Raw genomic sequence first — 20,996 nt, 5'->3', positions numbered from 1 at the left:
TCCTAGGGTTGTTGGTAGTATCAAATGATTTTTTTGTTTTTTTTGCAAGGCAATGTAGTTAAATGACTTGCCCAAGGTCATTCAGTTTGGTAATTATTAAATGTCTGAGGTCAGATTTGAACTTAGGTCCTCCTGCCTCCTGGGCTGGTACTCTATACACTGTGCCAACTAGCTGCCCTGAAAGAGATAATGTTTAAATCAGATAGAAAAGGATTTGGTACATAGTAGGTGCTTAATAAACCTTTGTTATCTAAGTGCCAGAGTTAGTTTTGTAGTTAAAAAGTAGTTTAAAAGACGCTAGGTGAGGGCCCTAGACTTTTAAAATATATTTTTGGCTATTCTTAAACTGAGTTGTGTGGCCAGGCTGCAATATAAATCTTAGAAAATCCTAGTCTTTGTTTTCTGGATTTGTGAGCATGTCTCTTGTGCATTTTTCTGAAATGTGGAGTTATTGAGTAGACAACATTGGCTTATTAGGGGAGGCTAGAGAGCTGTCAAAATAATTAAGTGGGAAACCCGAAACATGCTCAGTAAAAAGTGCTGTCCTGTAGTCAGTCTTGACATTGATTTGGCCAGAAGCATTTCAGGGCAAAGTTCCCTTCTTGGTCTTGTGTCTCTCTTACACTGATGAAAGATTAAGAGATAATTAGATAATTATATTCACTTTGTTTGCATGTGTGATAGTTTCTGAATATCAGCTGTTTCACTTTTCTGCAAAACAGCAATAGTAACAGAATTAATCCAACATCCCTACCACCTTAATAGAAGTGTCAGCAAATTAGACGATTGATTTTTTTTTTTTTGTCTTCATAAAATTTGGTCTGTACCATCTGGCAACTGAAAAGTGCCAACAGTCACCATGCCATTTTCCACTGGCCAATTCAAGAAGCTCTCTCATCACATACCTTTCTGTTTCTTTCTCACAAATAAAATCAATATGGAGAGGATCCACCCTTTATGTTGGACAAAGGGGAATGCTTTTTGTTGCTTGCTTTTCTAGAAGAATTCTTTATTAAATCATTGCTTACTTTATTCTGACAGCCAATCATGAAGCTCAATAACTGTCCTGAAAATACAGAATCTGGGCGGGGGAAGAGGTATTGTCATTAGGCAAAGTATTGTGCCAAGTTTTCCTGACAAAGGGACAAGAAGGTTCTAGATCCCAAAGGGCTTGTTATTTTGTCCCAGCAATAGACACTGAAGGGTTTCAAGTCCAAAAACAATGAGGGAACCTGAAAAGTGGAAGAAGATGAGTGAAAAGAATTAGGAGTTGAAATTTTGGGGTTCTAGTTCTGGATCTGCCATTTGGTCATGGGGATGAACTGGAATAGTCCTATTTTCCAGCATTCAAGTCCTTTTGAAACTGCCTCCTCTTTGAGCTCTGCTTAAGTAACTAGGATTGCCATCTCCATTTTACAAGTGAGGAAACTGAGACTTAAAGGGGTTGGGATTGATTCAAAGTCATAGATTCAAGGTCTCAGAATCACATATCTGTAGTCCAACTCATATTGGAACAAGAATCCCCTACAAATACTTGTGCTTATGACCTCTAATGGGGGGAAGGAGGGGGAACTCACTACCTCTCCAGGAAGCCCAGATCACTTTGGGACACCCTTAAATGTTAGGAATTGTTTCCTTACATCAAGCTAAAATCTGCCTTTCCACAACTTCCTGGTCCTGGTAGTACAAATACCCCTCTGGGACCAAGCAGAATGAGGCTATTTCCTCTTGCAAAAGTCAACCCTTCAAATACTTCAGCCCAGTTCTTTTGAGATGTCTATTAAAGGAAGATAAACATTTCCTTCATTTCTATTGCTTCTCTCCCCCCACCCTGTTTAAAGTTCTGTGTTTATTTTGCTTATTGCTGTAAATGCAAAACTATATTTATGTGTTATCATCAAGAATATTTGATAGGATTAGTGGGGGCGGGGGGGGGGGCGCTGAGGAACTGAGCCTTAAAGGTCCCAGGGGTGACAAGGGGTGGAAATGAGGAAGGGAAATATTCCATTCATGGAAGACAGTCAGTATAAAATAATGGAGGTGGGAAATATGATGTCATTTATGGGAAACAAAGTAGATTCTTGATCTATGAGCAAGGTAGAATTGAAACAACTGAAATGAAACCTGAGATGTGTAAGTTTAAAGTAGCCATCCCAGGTATTCACACGGCCTATTTGTTCCCGACCTGTGGCAGAGCATCCTAAACTTGTAGTGGTCTGATCAGCCACAGTCAGACACACTGTAGCTCATCTTTAATATAGTGATATCATTTTGGTCTTCTTCCATAATGAAGGACAAGAACTAATGAACCAACCAGAGACTAATTTGATAGGGAGGAGAGTAATGTGTAATCATCATGGAAACAATAAGTGAATCTGGACTTGAAATGGCAAGTGAAGGAGTTTGTAGTTTATCCTAGAAACAATGGTAAAGGAGTGTTGTGGTCAGAACTAGAACCGTGGCTTAGGAATTTGCTGATGGATGGGGGGAGGAAGGGGGGAAGGGAGGAGAGAGAGAAGGACTAGGAGAAGGAAGGAGGGAGAAAAGAAGAGAGGGAAAGGAAAAAGGAGAGAAAAGAAGATGGAGAGAAGGAGAGAGAGTAAAACAGGAAAAAGACAAAGGGGGTGAAGAGGGAGACAAAGAAAGTAAGAGGAGAGAGAAGGAGGAGAGAGATTAAGAGACTGGAGAGGAGAGAATAAAGAGAGAAAGTGAGAAAGAGAGGGAGGGAAGGAGAGAGAAAAGGGGCACTAAATGTAGAAAGATCAATTAGGAGTCTTTTGGACGAGCCCAAGCAAGGGGTATGACATGGAACAAAGTTAGTAGCTGGATAAACAAAGAGAAGGGGTTGGATGTAACAGAGAGAATGGAAGAAGAATGGAAGAAGAGAATGGAAGAAGAACTTGGCTATTGATTAGTTAAGGGGGCTGGGTAAATGAAAGCAAAGTGCTGAGGATAGGAACCAATTCTACCTTCAATAGAAACAGGGAGATTACTATAGGGATAGAGGTGGTTGTGTTTTGAATATATTGGACATGTTGAGTTTGAGATGTCTTTAGGACATGCCAATGAAAACCTCTAATAAGATAGTTGATGATGTGAGACTGGCAGTGAGGAAAAAATGAGGATTAGATTGGTAAATGTGGAAATCATTTGAATACAGTTGATAGCTGAACCCATGGAAGTTGATGAGATCTTCAAGAAAGATAATATGGAGACAGCAGAAAAGAAGGAGCAGAGTAGAGTTTTGGGGAATAACCACATGTTAGAGACAGGACATGAATATCTGTATCCTCAGACTAATGCTCCACCTATTATTTCCCAGATATTCTCTTTGAAAGACTTCTCTTTTCCAGAAAAGCAAACCTGACTACCAGTTATATATCTTAGAAAAAGAATAGAGCTTGTCATTCCCCTCCTCTATGAGATTATCATGAAGTTGGGTACAAAGCAAATCATTGTGAAGCCATGACAATCAGAGGCCAGATTTTTGAATTCACTATAGATAAAAGATAAAGAAGGAAGAGAAACTATGCCATTATCACTTCCACATTGCAACTTTCCCCCATCATGATTTCAATATAACAGGAGCTGGCATAAAAAAATTAAGTGGGAATTTTGGAGGAGTTTGTAGGTCACATTAACACATGAAAGTCAAGAGATGATCCCCCCAAAAGTATTTTTACTTAACATTGACCTACATATAGCCTATGACCTAGATTCCACATTTTACAATGAGAAGCCATGATGCTTCATAAAAGAAACATTTTAGATTTCTTTTCTCTTGTATGGAGAGTTAAAAAATTTTACATGAATTTTCCAGTTCATAGTCCCATTACATATGTGGAAGGGATGACTGCAATAGTCACTGAAGAAGACTTTTGTTGAGTAAATGGAACTTAGGCTAAGTCTTAGGTTCTCTTTCAAAAAAATTTCTTTTGATAACTGAATTTCAGTATAATTGGTTTCCTTGGTAATTTTAAAGCACTCAGAGAAGGGGCTTTACAAGGCTTCCAAAGGAATACATGTTCCAAAAAAAAAGGGCTTAGGAACCTCTGCCTTAAAGGATTATTATAAAGGAGACAGAGGGTTTCCCAAGAGGGGAATATAGTAAACTATAGTATAGTTTGAAGGGAGGAAAAATGTACCATGTTGGGGAACAGCAAAAAATCTGTCTGTCAGATGGGTCAGGGTTGCAGAATAGTGGGAAAGAAGACTGGCTTGATTAGATTGGGCCAAATTAAGAAGGACCTTTAAATCTTGGCAAAGCATTTTGGACTTGGCATGTGGTAGGCTTATAAATTTTTCAGCCAGAGTGATGTGATAAAAGCAGTGTTTCGATAAATCAAGATGAGTCTGGCTAAAATACAGAGGGAAGATTAGGAGGAAAAGAGACCATATAAGCAAGGAAACCCAGTAGGGTCTTTTAGTGATTCAAGGATGGGTGATGACAGCTTGGATTGGGGGGTTGGCACTGGAAATTAAGGAGTAGGAATAACTGAGAGATATTTTGAAGGAAGAAATAACAAGACTTGCCAATAAATTGGATACAGGAGCTAAAGGAGAATGAGGAACCAGAAATGCCTACAGTATTTTAAGCCTGGGGAACAGAAGAGTGGTGTCATTAACAGAGGAATGAAGTACTTTGCAAAGGAGGCTAATTGGGGGGCAAGAATAGAGATGGGAATGATGATGAAGACAATATTCTGTTAAAAAAGTAAGACCTAAGTTTTTAGGACTTTTTTTTCTCCTTTTACTCAGAATTATTTCTTGATACTCTCTAGGAAGCAATAATTTCCTATTCTAAGAAGTATGATTGAATACATGTGAAATACTTTGAACTTAGGGATGGCTAGGTGGTACAGTGAATAGAGCACCGGCCCTGGAGTCAGTAGTACCTGAGTTCAAATCCAGCCTCAGACACTTAATAATTACCTACCTAGCTGTGTGGCCTTGGGCAAGACACTTAATGCCATTGCCTTTCAAAAAAAAAATGAAAAAAGAAATTCTTTGAACTTGCCTGAAATTTTCATGGGGTTTTACAAGAGAATATACTTTGGAATAATTTAATGAACAACTAGTATTTTTTCCTGAAAGTTTTCCAGTAGAATTACTTACATAGGATCTGGTCTTCCTCTTCCTGTTTATTGTTGCTATGATAGCCTCTATCACCATCTCTCTGGGATCTTTGATATCTCATTATCTCTTAGTTCTTTCCTCATTTCAGCAATGTCCAAGGCTCCTCCATCCTTAATAAATCTTATATCAGTCTTATCAATTCCTCACACCATCTTCCTATATCTTTACTCTATTTCTTAGTCATACTCCTTCTGGGGGAAAAAAAATCCAAACTTCCCTCCCCCCAAAACAAACAAACAAACAAACAAACCTGTCTTCACTTCCTCCAAGTTCTCTCTTCTTGTTAACCCTTTGCCATCTGGCTTTTTTTACCTTATCACTAAACTGAAATTGTTCTCTTTAGAGTTAGTATGATCTCTTAATTGTAAAATCTGATGATCCTTTCTCAGTCCCATCCTTTGCAACATATCTATAACATATGACACTGTTAATCCAACTGTTCTGGATGTTATTTCCTTTGGGTTCTCATGACACTCCTGTCTCCTGTTTTGCCTCCTGTTTAAACTCAACACCCCCAAACTGAGCCCATTATCTTTCCCCTCCCCTCAATTCTCTCCTCCTCCAAATTTCCCTATTTCTGTTGAAGGTGGCTTAGGAATTTGCAATATCTCTCTTCTAGGTTCATAACTTTGGGTTTATAATCTACTCCTTCCTCTACTTCACTCAACATAGCCCGTCAGTTTCTATTTCAACATCTCTTAGGTCTGGACTCTTTGGACTCAAAGCGATCATCTCAGTTCAGGTACTCATCATCTATTGCCTAGATTATTGCAACAGTCTCCTAATTGTTATCCCTACCTCAAGCTTCCCTTCAATTTAGTCCATCCTGTTTACCACTGTTAGAGTGATATTCTTTAAATACCAACCAACTCAATAAATCACAGTTCTCTGTTAGCTCTGGGATCAGATATAGACTTCTTCAGATCCTGGCCCCATTTCAGTGACTTTTCATTATCATTGCACATTCTTCTCATGCCCTGTGATCCAGTGTGACTGATCCTTCTCTCTACTCTGAACACATTCTATCTCACATAACATATATTTGCATTGATAGACCTTCATTCCCTTTTTTCTACCCCCTCCTCCTTTCAAAGGCCACTCAGGTGCTACCTTCTATGTGAAACTCTCCAGTTCCATCTCTCTCTTTCTGCCCCCCCCCCCCCCCCCCCCAGTTTAGTGGCTACCTTCCCTTTCAGACTTCTTGGATTTCACTACCTTGGATTTAATCTAATTAATTCCAAAATACTCACATACATATACTTCTTATCTTCCCTAAAAGAATGTGATCTCATTTTGAGTAGTGATTATTTCAGTAATTAGTGCAAGGGATCAAGTGCTAGGCCTAGAATCAGAAAGAGCCGAGTTCAAATCCAGTTGAGTCCAAATCTAGCTACTAGCTAGGCAAGTCACTTCCCCTTCTGTGGTCCTCAGTTTCTCCTTCTATAAAATGAAGTGGTTGGACCACTTAGTTTCTGAGGACCCTTCCAACTCCCTGATCCTATAATCTTGGGCCTCAGTCTTCAAAAGAAGGGGAAACGTGGAAGCCTTCCTTCAGGTAATTCAGGTTGTGACCTTCTGAACAAACCCTCAAATTTTTATGGTAGACCACATTTTCGATACAGAGGCATTACTCCAACTTATGCAACCATGTCATAATTATCATTAATGTACTGTAAGCAAGGGAAGAGTAGTGGGTACTGTGACTGAGTTCAGATTTAAGGCAAGTCCCTTAACTCCTCTGCTTCTTATTTGTCTTTGCTATATGTATAAGGGGATTGAACTAGTTGGTTTTCAATCTATGATCCTAAAAACTAAACTCCACCTTAAAGCCCAAACCCAACTGGAATGGGAACTTGATACTATCAGAATAACATCACCCACAGACTTCTGGAGCACCTCACTTGTAAGGACTCCCTCTTTCAATTTGGACTCAGTTCACATCCACCGTATGTCAGAGATTTTTATTGAGCATTTGACTCTGTTTTATTATTTACCTGATACTATCAGAGAATAATGACAAAGTTGTCTCTATTATATGCTACAAGGAATCTTGTATGGTGGTTTTATCTTACACCTTCTTTGAAGGAGAACCTTTAATGCTTTTCCCTACCATATTAGATACCTTTTTTATAGCATGGAAATATCTATATTATCTATATCTATATCTATAAAATATAAACTTCATTTCTTTTTTGTAATAGTCTTATTAGACATTGAAGCTCCAAGGTGCCTTAGAGATCATAGAATCCTAGATTTATGGCTAGAAGGAACCTCTTATATAGAGCTCAGGTCCTTCAATTTACAGACATGAGAGCTGAGGCCCAGACAGTTCTAGCAAATAGGTCAAAGACATACAGCAAGTGAGTGACCTTGCTGGGCCTGGACATGGTCTTCAGAGTCTCAAAATGATGTTCTATTCACAACGGCACCACCTCCCAGTCATATCCTTTTCAGAATCCTTATAACTTTTTTATTTATTTGTTTTTTTTTATCCTGCCTATTATATCCATGTGCCCTGTATTGTGTGGGCATTGTATGTTTGAATAGAAAGTGACATTTGGTATTTCCTAGTTCATGTATGAATTGAGGTTATTATCTTTCCTCTTTGTTCACAGTAGACAAACTCAAGAGAATTGTGCAAAGTATGTTTCCATTTTCCTCATAAAAATCAAAGCCTTTTCCCTATCCCTTCCCCTACCTCCATACATTTTTTATTTAAAAAAAAAAACTTGGCATCAACCTAGATAGCTATCATTTAGTCATGTAATAAAATGTGGAATCCACATATCCCTCCTTCCTTACTGTTAAATTTGGGCCCCATTCTGTTGCAGTGCATACAACTCTACAAGGAAAAGTAGAGCAGCTGCCTTGGGTGCCCACATCTTTCCCTATTTCAAAAGTAAAGCCTGGTCTCAGGAAGGACAAAATGTTCTGTTTGGAAGTTGAGGAGGAAGGAAAGGGGAGGAACTATTTTTGATGGAAGGTTTTTTGGGGGGAGAGGGATTCTACCCAGAAAGAAAGTAGAACCCACTGACATTTGTACTGGTTTTTGACCATATTTCTGGTGTACATAAAGTCTGGAGCTTGTTGTCATTTTCCCAGAGTGAAGTAGGGCAGAGTTGGCTCTCCCCAGAGCCTATATTAAGCCTTTTCTTTAATGCTGTTAACTTCTCTGTCCTCTATCCTTGCCCATTCTCTTCAAAAAAAAAAGCATCCCTCCCTTTGAGAGTACTTCTGCCCAGCTATACTGAGAGCATTGATTGTGTGATGAAGGTGGGTCTGATGTAAGCACATTGTCTCCCTTCCCTCTCTTGAACTGAACCATTCTATTCCCAAAGGGGATTCCAAAGTTGATTATTTGCAGTTGTTGGTGAATCTTGCACCATTGAAGCTGTGTGTGTGTGTGTGTGTGTGTGTGTGTGTGTGTGTAGTGTGTTGTGTGAAAGAAACAGGCAGAGACAGAGACGCAGATAGGTGAAAGCAGAAGCTGGCAGGTTTCAGGTTCCTTAGCAATCCTCCTGTTTGCCAGACAGTTGTGCCCCATGTGACCATGGCAACAGCGGTTTGGTCTCTGGGTCTGTGATGACATATTCAGCCCTGCTATTGTCTGAGGATCTAATTACATCAGAGGCAGTGTTAGTCACATAGGTCACATCCAGTGTTGTTTTTTATTTACTCAGTTGCATTTAAAGACAAATAGACGTGGAAATGCATTTTCCCCTTTGTTCCCTGCCCTGATGCCAATTCAAGATAGTTGCTACTTTTTGTTTGAAATCATAACCCAGCCTCAATTGTTTCCTTTGTCCTTCTCTTCTGCAGATGCCGCTCCTATGAAGACTGCTGTGGGTCAAGATGCTGTGTGCGGGCTCTGTCCATTCAGAGGCTCTGGTATTTTTGGTAGGTCACTGCTCTTACCTTAAGGGTGTTTGCCTGTCATCCACTGGGAAGCAACATGGTCATAGACTGAGAGGCAGAATTGGAGTCAAAATGGCCTGGGTTCAAATCTTACCATTGATGCTACCAATGAGATCTTAAACAAGACATTTAAATTCTTTGAGCCTCAGTTTCCTCATTTGTAAAATGAGTTTGACTAGATGACTTTAAGGCCTCCGCTGCCCTAAACATGATCTGGCAGAATCCCATTTCTATTGTTATCATTAAACTCACCTGTCTTACCCCTAGGATATTGTGTTATAGACAATCTTTTGTATATGAAATGAACTGTTCAGATGGTCACTTTGGAGTTGCCTTAATGACCAGCCATGTGTGGCCTTTGATACTTACAGTATCATACTAGAAACTTGGTCCTGTTTCCATGGCCTTTGACTCTTCTCAGTTACTTTCTTCAATACTCAGATTTCAAAGCTATAGGCACCACTTCCCACACATGACTGTCAATAGATAATCTTGATGATGTACTGGGGCCTGAACAAAAAAGAATGATCACCTAGCTTGATGGTTAGGAGCTTTCATGGTCTTAACAAAATTGACTGGGTCTTGGACCCCAGACAATCAATTCTGAAATCCTAGTCAAAGTCTCCCAGATTGAGAGAATCTGCCAGTATCTGATGTCCATTGACATGATTTATTAGAACCCAGGGCCACCTAGCTTTCCAGAAGTAGGACAGATGCTGCCAAATGACTCAGTTCTAACTCCTGAAGTGCCTGAAAATGTGAAATTGCTTTCTATTCTCCTCTTGACCAATTTCTTAAGTGGACCCACTGCTGAATAATCTAAATGGCTAGAGAAATTAGTATTCAGTAAATTAAGATACATAATAATTTTCATCATCTTGAGTTTTAGGTCACCTGCAAATCTTTTTACACTGAATTAATTCAATTTAGCAAATATTTATTGAGTGCCTATTATGTACAAGATTGGGCTAAGCACTGATGCAAATACCAAAATGAGAAAAGTTGAATATCTGCACTCTATTTTTTCCAATAGTTTACAATTTCCTTAATCTTTACTGTTTTGCCTATCAAACTATTTTTTGTGATTTCAAAAATAATTTATTTTCTCTTCCTCCTACTTCCCCACCAAAAAAAGGAAAAAAAAGAAAGAAAGAAAGGAAAAAGAAAAGTCATATAATGGATACACACAGTCAAACAAAACTAATTCCCTCATCAGTCATATTCAAAAATGTGTCTCATTCTACATCTGGAGTCTTTCACCTCTTTGCTTGATGTTATCTTTAGGACAGTAGTGCTAGTAATTCCCAGTCTGTATTGATGTTTCACCATTAAAAGATTTACTTAAGAGCCAGTGATGGTATACTTATGGTGAAAGCAGAAGCTGGCAGGTTTCAGGTTCCTTAGCAATCCTCCTGTTTGCCAGACAATTATAGTTTCTAGGCAGGATGAAGCTGCATTCTTATGAGATGTCCAATTAAGAAACGCTTGATTTGTAATCAGTTTTTCAAGATCCCAGAATCACGACTTATGGGTGTAAGTGGCTCTCCAAGAATTTGGGGGTTTTTTGAGAGTCATAGTAGACAAAATAATGGTTTATAGTTGTTGTTGGGAATATCTGAAAAAGGAGGAAATAATTTCTTATAAAGAAAATATCTGTCAAGTACTTATAAAAGCATTGTGAAATGCAATGGAGATATACAAATGAAAAAAAATTCTCTCTACCTTCATGGAGTTTGCAAAAAGTAGAGAATGAGTGTACAGATAAATATTATATGAAGTAGAATATAATAATAGCAAAGGAGAGACATTCAGACAAAGTGTTCCAGAAAAATTTGAGGAGGAAAATTACTTTCAGCAGGAGGTAGGATGGGGAGAGGAAGAAAGGAAATATACAAAGGAAAGCTTTCACAGAAGAGTTGACACTTGAATCTTGAAGAGAAGGATTTCAGTAGGTGGAGACAAGAACCAGAAGGGGATACTGCATTCCAGCCATAAGAAATGAACAGCTTTTATGCATGAGTGAAAAAGCAATTTATTAAAGTATTTACTACATATCATACTGCATACTATGAAAAAGTTCAAAGGTTATAAATACAAAAGGCAAGCTAACTAAGTGGCACAGTAGATAGAACACCAGCTCTGGAGGTCAGAAAAACCTGAGTTCAAATATGACCTCAGATATATTGATACTTACTAGTTGTGTGACCCTGGACGAGTCACTTAACATCAATTGCCTCACTTCCTCCCCCCCCCCCCCAAAAGAGTATGATTTCTGTCATTTCAAGGAGCTCAAAATTCTAATGGAGGAACTCATGGAGAACTGTGGTGGTTATAGAAGGGTATTTTCATCTGGAACTCTCAGGGATGGCTAATGAAACCAAAGAGCACTTGATTGACCATTTCCTAGGATGTTAGTGCCAATGTGATTACTTTTCCAAGAGTTGAAGGAGGAAAAGCTGGGGAAAGGGCATTCATGAGGTGATGTGGCATAAATATACTCATAGATCAGCATGTCAAGATTTGGATTAAACTGGGGGGGTCTCTTATCAATTATGGGTTAGGGTCCCCAAATAGGAGCTGGAACACTGGGACAAAGGGTGGATTGAGGCAACATGACATGAACTTGGAACTGAAGATGGAAAGAAGCAGGAGGCAGGAGAATGTGATTCAGAAATAATCTGAATAATAAAGATAGGTTGGAGCTGAATTGTGTAGGACCTCAAATATTGGGCTTCTACTATATGAGATGAGGACCCTCTGATGTTTTTAAGTAGGTAAATAAGATGGTAAGACCTGAATTTTCTTTGGCAACTGTATTAAGGTTAGACTGGGTGCAGTAAGAAAAATTAGGTGCCTATTTCAATATTGTAGACATGGAATGACAGGAGCTTAAATAGGATGGTAACTATATAATGAGAAAGGGATTAAATGTGTAGGATCAATCAACAATCAATTTACTATGTCTCAATCACAATGCTAAGTATTGGGGATGCCAAGAAAGAAAAAGCCCCATCCTCAAAGAGCTTAAAGATATTGATGTATAAACCGTCAACAGAATTTGGCAACTAATTTAACTGGGTAAACATTAGATGTGGGACATTAGAGAGAAATGGAAAGAGTCAAAGATGTTGTTGAGATTGGGAAAATGGATGACTTGGAGAAATTTGGGGCAGGACCTGCATAACTTTTTTAAAAACTTTATTTAAGGTAATGGGGTTAAGTGACTTGCCCAAGGCCACACAGTTAGGTAGTTAAGTGTCTGAGTCTGGATTTGAACTCAGGTACTCCTGACTCCAGGGCCAGTGCTCTATCCACTGCACCACCTAACTGCCCCCAGGGTCTTTATAACTTGATAGTCATCTGTATAGATTGATATTTGGGGGTGAAATGGGGGTGAAATTCCCAAGGAAGTTCCAAATGGATAATCAGGCCACATTAAGGTCCTACTATGTGTTAGGGTACAAAGACAAAAAACACAAATCTTGGTAGAAACCCATACTTTAAAAGGACTCTTAAAATGAACCAATGAAGGAACTGAAGAAAGAACATTCATATAGGTAGAGGAGAAGCAAGAGAGACTGGCATCATGAAAGTTCAAGAAATAAAAGAAACTTAGAAATGACTATCTTGGTTCCATGTCTCTTTTCTTGTTACTTTTCCATTTGTAATTATTTTGCTGTTGTAGTTAAGGACACCACCACTAGAGCTATCTCATGGAGACTGAGAACTTCTGTCCCAAGAGATTTAAACAGCAAACACTTTAATTCACATAGAATTTCTCCTTCACATAGGAGAAATTTGTGAGATCAAGGGAAGTTCTGGTGAAAAAGTCAACCCCCCCCCCCCTTATTTAGTTATCCAGGTTTTTCCTTTCATTTTAGAGCTCTTGGTTCTCCTAATCTTCTCTACCATCAATGAATTCTCTTCCCATATAGGTAAGAAATAAATCCATTTGAGGTAAAGTCATTTTAGAAACTGTCTTGAGCTATAGGGGCACCTGTCATGTCAACTTGGCTAAATGTGCTAGTCTCCTTGGTTCCAACATGGTCTCCTCGTAGCCACTGAGGTAAGAGGAGGCAATTTCAGACTCTCATTCCTTTTATAGTAGCCCTCTCCTAACCTGATGCCTGACACATCCCAGTTAGAGATTTGTTTCTTTGGTTTAGGGAACTTTGTTCTAGACAAATACAAATAGCCCTGATAGTGATAATGTACTTAACCTTAACTGTTCTAGTGGGTTACAGCTTCAAAGAATCAAAGAATATTGGAGCTGGAAAGGACTTCAATGAATAGAGAAACTGTAATCCTTGATCTGTAATGATGGGCAAGTGAACTCCCTGACTTTCTCTAGTCAGTCAGACAGCCCATCAATCATCAGTCAATTAAGCATTTATTATGTATCAAGCACATGGTTAGATACTATCCAGGAAATTCTCTAGTTTCACTTTAAGAAGGTCTTTTCCTTGATTCAAAACAATAGAGTTTGAAAGCAAGGGAAAGGAGTGTCCTTGATTAGGTACAAATTAGATTAGATTAGGTTAGGTACAAATAGAAGCAACCTGATAGTCCTTGCCCTCAAGAAGCTTATAGTCAAATGAGGGAAAGATAATATGTAAAAAAGGAGCTGAAATTGGTTTTGTGGAGGGGATGGAGAGAAAAGTACCCAGTAAAGGGTCATGGTAGAAAAAGTCCCATAGAAGAGTTAATACTGCAGCCTGGAGAGGAAAGTATGGTCTGTAAAATGGGAATGCAGTTCCAAAACAGACTATATCAAGGGACCAGAAATCTGGCAGAAGAAGGGAGTATAAGTGTGGTAGAGAAAAAAAAGAAGTGGATTTGGGCTCAGGCTCAAATTTCAGCTTTGCTGTCTGTTTGACCTTAGACAGGTTACTTAACCTCTGTCTGCCTCAGTCAGTTCATCTGTAAAATGAAATGACTGGACTAAATAAATGGTCTTTTAACCACAGCAGCATCCCTTTGACCTTGGACTCATAGGATCATAGATCATAGATAGCTGAAAAGAATCTCAGAGACCACCTAGTTTAATCCTTCATTTTATAGATGAGGAAACTGAAGTGGTGATTTGCCCAAGGTAGCAGGCATCAGAATCGGGATTTAAACTCAGGTATTCTAAATCCTCTGACAATGGTCTTTCCATATTATATTTGGAACCAGTTTTTCTGCCTCATCCCTGATCCACAAGAGGGCAGCAAAACCTGGCAGAGATATTTGGTTGCCTTTTGATCTGTTGGTTATATTGGTTAATATGATCAGAAACAGGGGGACCAGATCATGGGTGTCCTTTGTAAAGAATCTCTGAGACATCCAGAAATGTTACTTTAAAGTGTAGATGGATTCACTTACCCCATGTCTGGGATGAATTTATATTAGAATTCAGAGTTGCTCTGTAAGAATCTTGTAAGGGACCCCCCCCCCCCAATCAATGTTTCATATCCTTATTAAATCCTAGGATTTGAAGTTGGAAGGGACCTTACATGCTAAATGGTTCAAACATGGAAGTTATGTCTTTTTCAAGGTCTACCAGAGTAATAACTAAGAGAGCTGGAATTCCAAAATAGTCCTTGAACTGAAACTTAGTGTTTTTGTTCTTTGCCATACCAGCATTTAACACATGCCCTCCAGGGAATAGGAAGGGCCTCATAAATGTTAATCAAGTGCATAAGACTCCATAAACATTTATTAAGTGTCTACTATTGCCTTAGTAGGCTGTACTAAACACTGAGAATACAAACAAAAGGTCTTGCCTTTAGTAAGTTTCCAGTCTAAAGGAAAAAAAGACATAAAAACATCTAAAAGAAACTGCTAAACTAAGGTGATAGATGAGATGGAGGATATCAGGCACTGGGTAATGATGAAGTCCAGCAGCCAGGTGGGAAATGATAAGGTATCTGACCTCTTTGCTCTCCTTAGATAGAAGATTTTGTAAGAGTACTCCAGGGTTCACCCCCTTTCCTCTCCAGCCAGAGGGAGGGAGGGAGGAAACACAGAAGCAGGGGATACTAAGGTGTGAATGTCAGAGCCCATGGCATCTAATCACTGACCTGCTTCTGCTTGATGTTCCTGACCCAGGACCATTTAGCAACCTATAAGTGTGACAATAGATAAATCATTTGTGATGGAATAACATGTAGGGGACAGATTTCACCTTCTTGTAGGTATAGAGGCTCAGCAGAGTTTGAAGATGTTAATGAGGATTGAGTGATTGCTGACTCTTCACCAGAGTCTCTATAACTATCTCACCAGCAATCTTGTAACCCACATCAAAGAACATCCCCTAAAGAATATACAACACTGTATTAGGAAAGGCTTGGTTCCGAAAACTGCCTTCCCTCTTTTTTGGTTAGGCTTCCTAGGCTATTCAGACCTCTTCTCCCTACCCCACTCCACTTCTGGAGTCATCAACCATAATCAGACCAACTCTGCCATTGTCCTTGGATTGGATTTTTCTATCTACTACTCTACATTTCCTCTACATTGTTGTAACTTTCCAGAAGGGTTGGTTATCTGTAATCTCCTAGGAAACAGAGACAAGTTTTGGTCCTATATTTTCATGCCTAATACCTAACATAGTAGGCACATAATAAGAACTTAATAAGAACTTTCATTTGTTCATACTGAGGACTTTTCTCACAGCAACTTTGTGAAGTGGACAGTCTAATTACAAGGATCCTCAATTGACTGATGAAGAAATTGAGGCTCAGAAAAGTTATGTGATATGGCCATAGTCACAGAAGTTGATCATATCAAAGCCAAGATTCAAACTGAACTTTTCTGATTCCTAAGCACTCTTCCCCCTCCCCCCACAAACTCCTAGAGATTCCAGACTGCCAAAACCGTGCCCTGCCCCAATCATGAAAATATCACTTGATTTCTTCCACTCTCGAGACACACTGTCCCTCTGGTCAAATGCTCAACCACAACATTGTAGACTGCTCCCACACCAATTACATGTACTGTGTACATACATAGCCCTTGCCTTAAACTGGATTGAAACACCATTGCTGGCTACAATAGCTCCTTTCTTGTTTTGGCAAGTAGGCAAGGTTTCCCTCAGCTCCTTTCCCTCCAGGAAATTCTCTAGTTTCATTTTAATCGTCATACATCCTTGATCCAAAACAATAGAGTTTGAAAGCAAGAGGAAAGTGTCACCCTTGATTAGAAAACACAGCTCACATCCTATGGAAGTATACCCATTTATTGGGAAAGGGAACAAAGGACTGGTCCCCCCCATATCCTAGTTTGCAAAGTACTATAGATCGATAGAAAAGGCACATTTGCTCCTCTGAATTCTGGAAAGGTCTCCAAGACAGGACTAACAATGAAAAGGAATATCTCATAAACAATCAAGCCCATAACTCACAGCACTTCAAAGAACTATAGCTTCTTATTAAACTCCCTCTGCCCTCCTTTCAAATCATCCTTATCTCTTTCTTCCCTTCTATTTTTCATCTTCACATCCTCTTTGCCTTCATCAACTCATTTTCTAAAAAATGCATTCTGTTCAGGACTCAGCTTCAAGAATGAACCAACATATCTACCGACAAGCATCTTAGCCCATAATTCTTTTTTTTATAGTTACTAGCTGGCTCTGTCTTCAGCCCAGTTTGTGTTTTTTTTTTTAAAACAATTTGAGTTGAAGAAACCAAAAGTGAGCCCTGGTATGAATTATTTTAATTCTTCTGATGGATATGACAGTGTCTTATTTCCTCCTGTTTGGGGATGGAGAAATGTCATCTAAGAGAGGAAAGATTGAAGTAAGTTGGGGCTTATGTCAAGGACAGTGTCATAACTGAGACTATAGAGTGATTCAGAGCTGGAAGGGACGTTAGATATCATTTAGACCAACCTGAGATACCAGGGCTTATAGAGGTCAAGGAACTTGTCCAGGTTTACACAGGGAGTAACGTTAACTGAGATTGGAACCCCGGTCTTCCCAACTACAAATACAAGTTCCCTTCTACATGTCCATGCTGCCTCCCTTTGGTCATTACAGTTTCCAGTTGAGATATCTTATTCCCATGAATGTTGAGCAGAAGTACTGATAATGAATGGAGGGAAATGAAGGAGTTTGGTGATATAAATTCTATCATCTCTCCCAGCTCTAAATCTATTATTCCAACATGATTACTTAGTTCATATTTCTACAATATTATATTATACTTTATAAAGCAAGTTTCTTCCCAACAACCCTGTGAAGAGGGTGATACAAACATCATTAGCTCCATTTTACAGAAGATGAAACAGAGTCTCAGAGCACTTGTCTATAATCACATGGTGAGTGAGTGTCCAAACTTGAAGTTGACCTTGGGTCAGCACTGGTAATTCCCATGCTGTGAGAACTCCAATGTCATTTGATCAGAAATCACTGGCAGCTCTGATCATTGGACAGTATTAAATTATTCTCAAACTAACCCAGTGTATCCCATAGGATTCTCATCTAATTCCTTCTAGAAATAATAGCTCCACTTTGGGATCCCAGCATCTTGTCCATGGGATTTGTATTATAAGATTGTTTATGAGAGGGTGGATCAGACAAAGAGTGAACCAACATGTCAGTTTTTTAGTTGCATGTCCTGAAGGCTGTTCTCAGCATGCCTCAGATCCATCTGTGTTCTGTGACTGCTCCATTCCTTGATGAGGGCTGACAGATTTGCAATAAAAAGTTCTGTTGAGGTTTCATGATTTGCATTTGACCTCATCAGACCTTTTCTGCAAAGAAGTTTTTTCTCCTTCTTTGATGTTGTTTTCTTTCACTCCTATATCTTCTGTAGGGTAGATAGCTGCTCTGGTGTATAATATGATCTAATCAATGTGACCTAAAATCACAAAGTAACCCACTGATTATAATGATTGGGGAAGTGCAGTGTGTCTGACTCTTGGCAATAATTTTCATCGGCCCTTCAGGTTCAATCATCATTGTTGTCTACTTGGAAGAGCAAAGACCAGGGATGAGAATGTTTTAGCATTCCATTGTGCTTTGAATCTACGAATAACTCAGTGAAGCAGGGAACAAAAAAATCTAAGTCCACATTTTCCACATGAGTAAACTGGGTCTCAATGTAATTCACCTGTGGTCATATAGGAAATGGCAGAATTCAGACAGGAATATGACTTTTGCTTTCAGTCTTTTCCTTTTCCCCATCAAACTATAATCCATGCTGGTAGACTACTTGCTACGTGGTTGTTGTTTTTTGTACTGATGATAGGAAGCACCACAGGATTAGGAAACAGGTCTGGTTTAAAATCCTATCTTTAAAACCCAAGTCACTTTTCCTCTCTGTGTGTCAGTTTACTTACCTGGGGAAAAAAGGGGTTAGATTATCTCATTTGACAGTCTTTTCCAGCTCTAATTCTATGGTCCTTCCACCGAGTGTTTGAGACTTTTAGCAATGAATTCTAAATATTAATGTGTTTAAACATACTCATGTATAATTTCATATAACATATAATTTCAAATAACAAAGGCACTGTCTCCTTAAGCTATGAGGCAAGGAAAGAGAAATACAGACAGTCATATTGATTAACCTTTGCAACCAGAGAATAGAAAGTTGAGTAAGATTGATTTGTTTTAGAGAATAGTATACTGATATGACAAGAGTTTTCTCATATTTTGATAATTTAAAATCTTTGGGATTGTCTCATTTAATATCTTGGTTAGTTTTGTTGAACTAGTTTTTTTTTTTAATCTCCCTTATTCTTTTGAAAGTTACAGGGGATGGCTCTCTGGATAAGGGAGGGGCAGGGAAATATTTAATAATAAAGATGTTATGGAGGCAAAAGATATCAATGATAGTTTTTTCCTTAATCTTAGGATTGAGGGACAAAGGGAGATAAGGGAATTTGTTTCTTTCCATTTCTTTAAGTACAGCCATTCTTTTGTTGTATAAGTTTGTGCTCACATCAGAGCTTTCTCATTGGCTGATGACATTGGTCCAGAGATCAAATGAATGGGCAGAGAAGTCTGGCTCAGTATTCCCTGAGCCAGGCAAAGCTCATCACATAATGTTACCTAGCAACCCTTGCTCTAGATCCCAAGGTTCAAGAACACCTCGGAAGCTGAGCATTGCCCTATACATATTCTTGGAACAAGACAGTACTGTCATTGAAAATAAAACTATGGGTCTACCGGTAGTCTTCTGGGTTCCCTTTAACTCTCTTCTTCAAAGGTAGTGTTTCTGTGGTAGTTTGTATAGACAGAATGAGTGTGTCCCAAGAGCATTCAACAGTGGAGCAAAGATATTTTCTAAGGTGCTGTGCTCTTCATTTTTTAGGAGCATCCTAGGGCCTGCCTTTTTTTTTTTTTTAGGTTTTTGCAAGGCAAACAGGGTTAAGTGACTTGCCCAAGGCCACACAGCTAGGTAATTATTAAGTGTCTGAGACCGGATTTGAACCCAGGCACTCCTGACTCCAGGGCTGGTGCTTTATCCACTGCACCACCTAGCTGCCCCTGGTCCTGCCTTTCTTATGTCACCTACCCTCAACCCTCTATCTTCCCCTTCCAACCTCCAACTCAGAACCAATGCCAACTTGCATTTTTGTCTTCTTCCTTCTTCAGGTTTCTTCTGATGATGGGTGTTCTCTTCTGCTGTGGAGCTGGCTTCTTCATCCGCAGGAGGATGTACCCTCCACCTCTAGTTGAAGAACCAACCTTTAATGTATCATACACTAGGCAGCCCACCAACCCAACAGCAGGTCAGTCAACAACTGTTTTGTGTTCCCTCTTACTTTTCAGTCATCTTGTATGGCATCACTAGGGCTTGTAGGAAGATGATATTGTAGAATATGCATGGGGCAGCTAGGTAGTGCAGTGGACAGAGCACCGGCCCTGGAGTCAGGAGTGCCTGGGTTCAAATCCGATCTCAGGCACTTAATAATTACCTAGCTGTGTGGCCTTGGGCAAGACACTTAAGCCCATTGCCTTGAAAAATCTTTAAAAAAAAAAAAGAATATGCACACACATACACCATACATACAAACATACTGACCCCACACATCACACACAAACACAGAATATAAATTCAAGCTTCCTCTTTTAAAATTCCATATCAGGTTCTTATTGGAAGGTTATTTCATGGCATAATTTTAAGCTTCTCTTAAGAAGGAATCAGTTTGGAGAGTTCACATAAACTTGCCTTAACCCTTTTAGAATCTACAAGAAAACTGGTTTACTCATCCTTCTAATCCTTGAAATCAGTCAGTCAACTTGCACCTTCTATCTACCATTCACATAGTGTGCTAAATGTTAGTCCTTAAACAGTCCCTGCTACCAAGGAAATAATAAACCATTTTAGTGTCTTTGTCAGGAAAACCCTAAACGAGGTCCTGAAGAGTCAGATATAACTGAAAATGACTCAACCACAGAGTTCCAAGGGACTCTCAGCCATATAGGGGAGACACCATGCAAACATCTGTCTATATATATATGTTATATTCAAGAAAAGTGGGAGATAGTAAACAGAGGAAAGGCATTAAGAAAGGATCAGGAATGACATGTTCTAGAAGGTAGGATTTTAGTTGGCTCTTGAAGAAGGAAGCCAGGGAATCCAAAGGCAAAGATAAGAAGGGTTGGGCATGAGGGACAACTGTTGAAAATATGCTGAGTCAGGAGATGGAGTTTTGTGCAAGAACAACATTGAAGCCAATGGTGCTAGAAAGGAGAAAGGGTGATGGCCTCTCCTGAACAGTGAAAATGAATTTACAAGGAAATGCAGAAAGTATCTTTAGAGGAACTCAATTTATTCTCTATCTCTACAGAAATTTCTGGCAGTATGTCCAAGAAATATGATTCTCCCCTTGGATTATGGTTATTTTCATGATGGATATTTTAAGAATATTCTTAGGTAGATCAAATCCTACAGGTCCAATGGAAATGTTCAGAAATAATATAGATCTTCCAGAAAAAATAGATTTATTTGTCTATTCAT

The 20,996-nt window shown here is 39.1% G+C and overlaps 1 protein-coding gene across 2 annotated transcripts in view; it reads left to right on the top strand.

The window, feature by feature from the left end:
• The window catches only part of VOPP1 (VOPP1 WW domain binding protein), a 200,747-nt gene that overhangs the window by 150,341 nt on the left and 29,410 nt on the right, over window positions 1-20,996 (top strand). For both annotated transcript variants that reach the window (XM_074198319.1, XM_074198320.1), the window contains 2 exons: window positions 8,956-9,033; window positions 19,628-19,764. In XM_074198319.1, the coding sequence (XP_074054420.1) occupies window positions 8,956-9,033; window positions 19,628-19,764 (215 nt within the window). The remainder of the gene's footprint in view (window positions 1-8,955; window positions 9,034-19,627; window positions 19,765-20,996) is intronic.

The sequence above is a fragment of the Macrotis lagotis genome, chromosome 8 (genome assembly GCF_037893015.1).
Source record: "Macrotis lagotis isolate mMagLag1 chromosome 8, bilby.v1.9.chrom.fasta, whole genome shotgun sequence".
Classification (NCBI taxonomy): Eukaryota; Metazoa; Chordata; class Mammalia; order Peramelemorphia; family Peramelidae; genus Macrotis; species Macrotis lagotis.
Note: the sequence above shows the minus strand (reverse complement) of the source record. Positions and strands in the feature narration are given on the sequence as shown.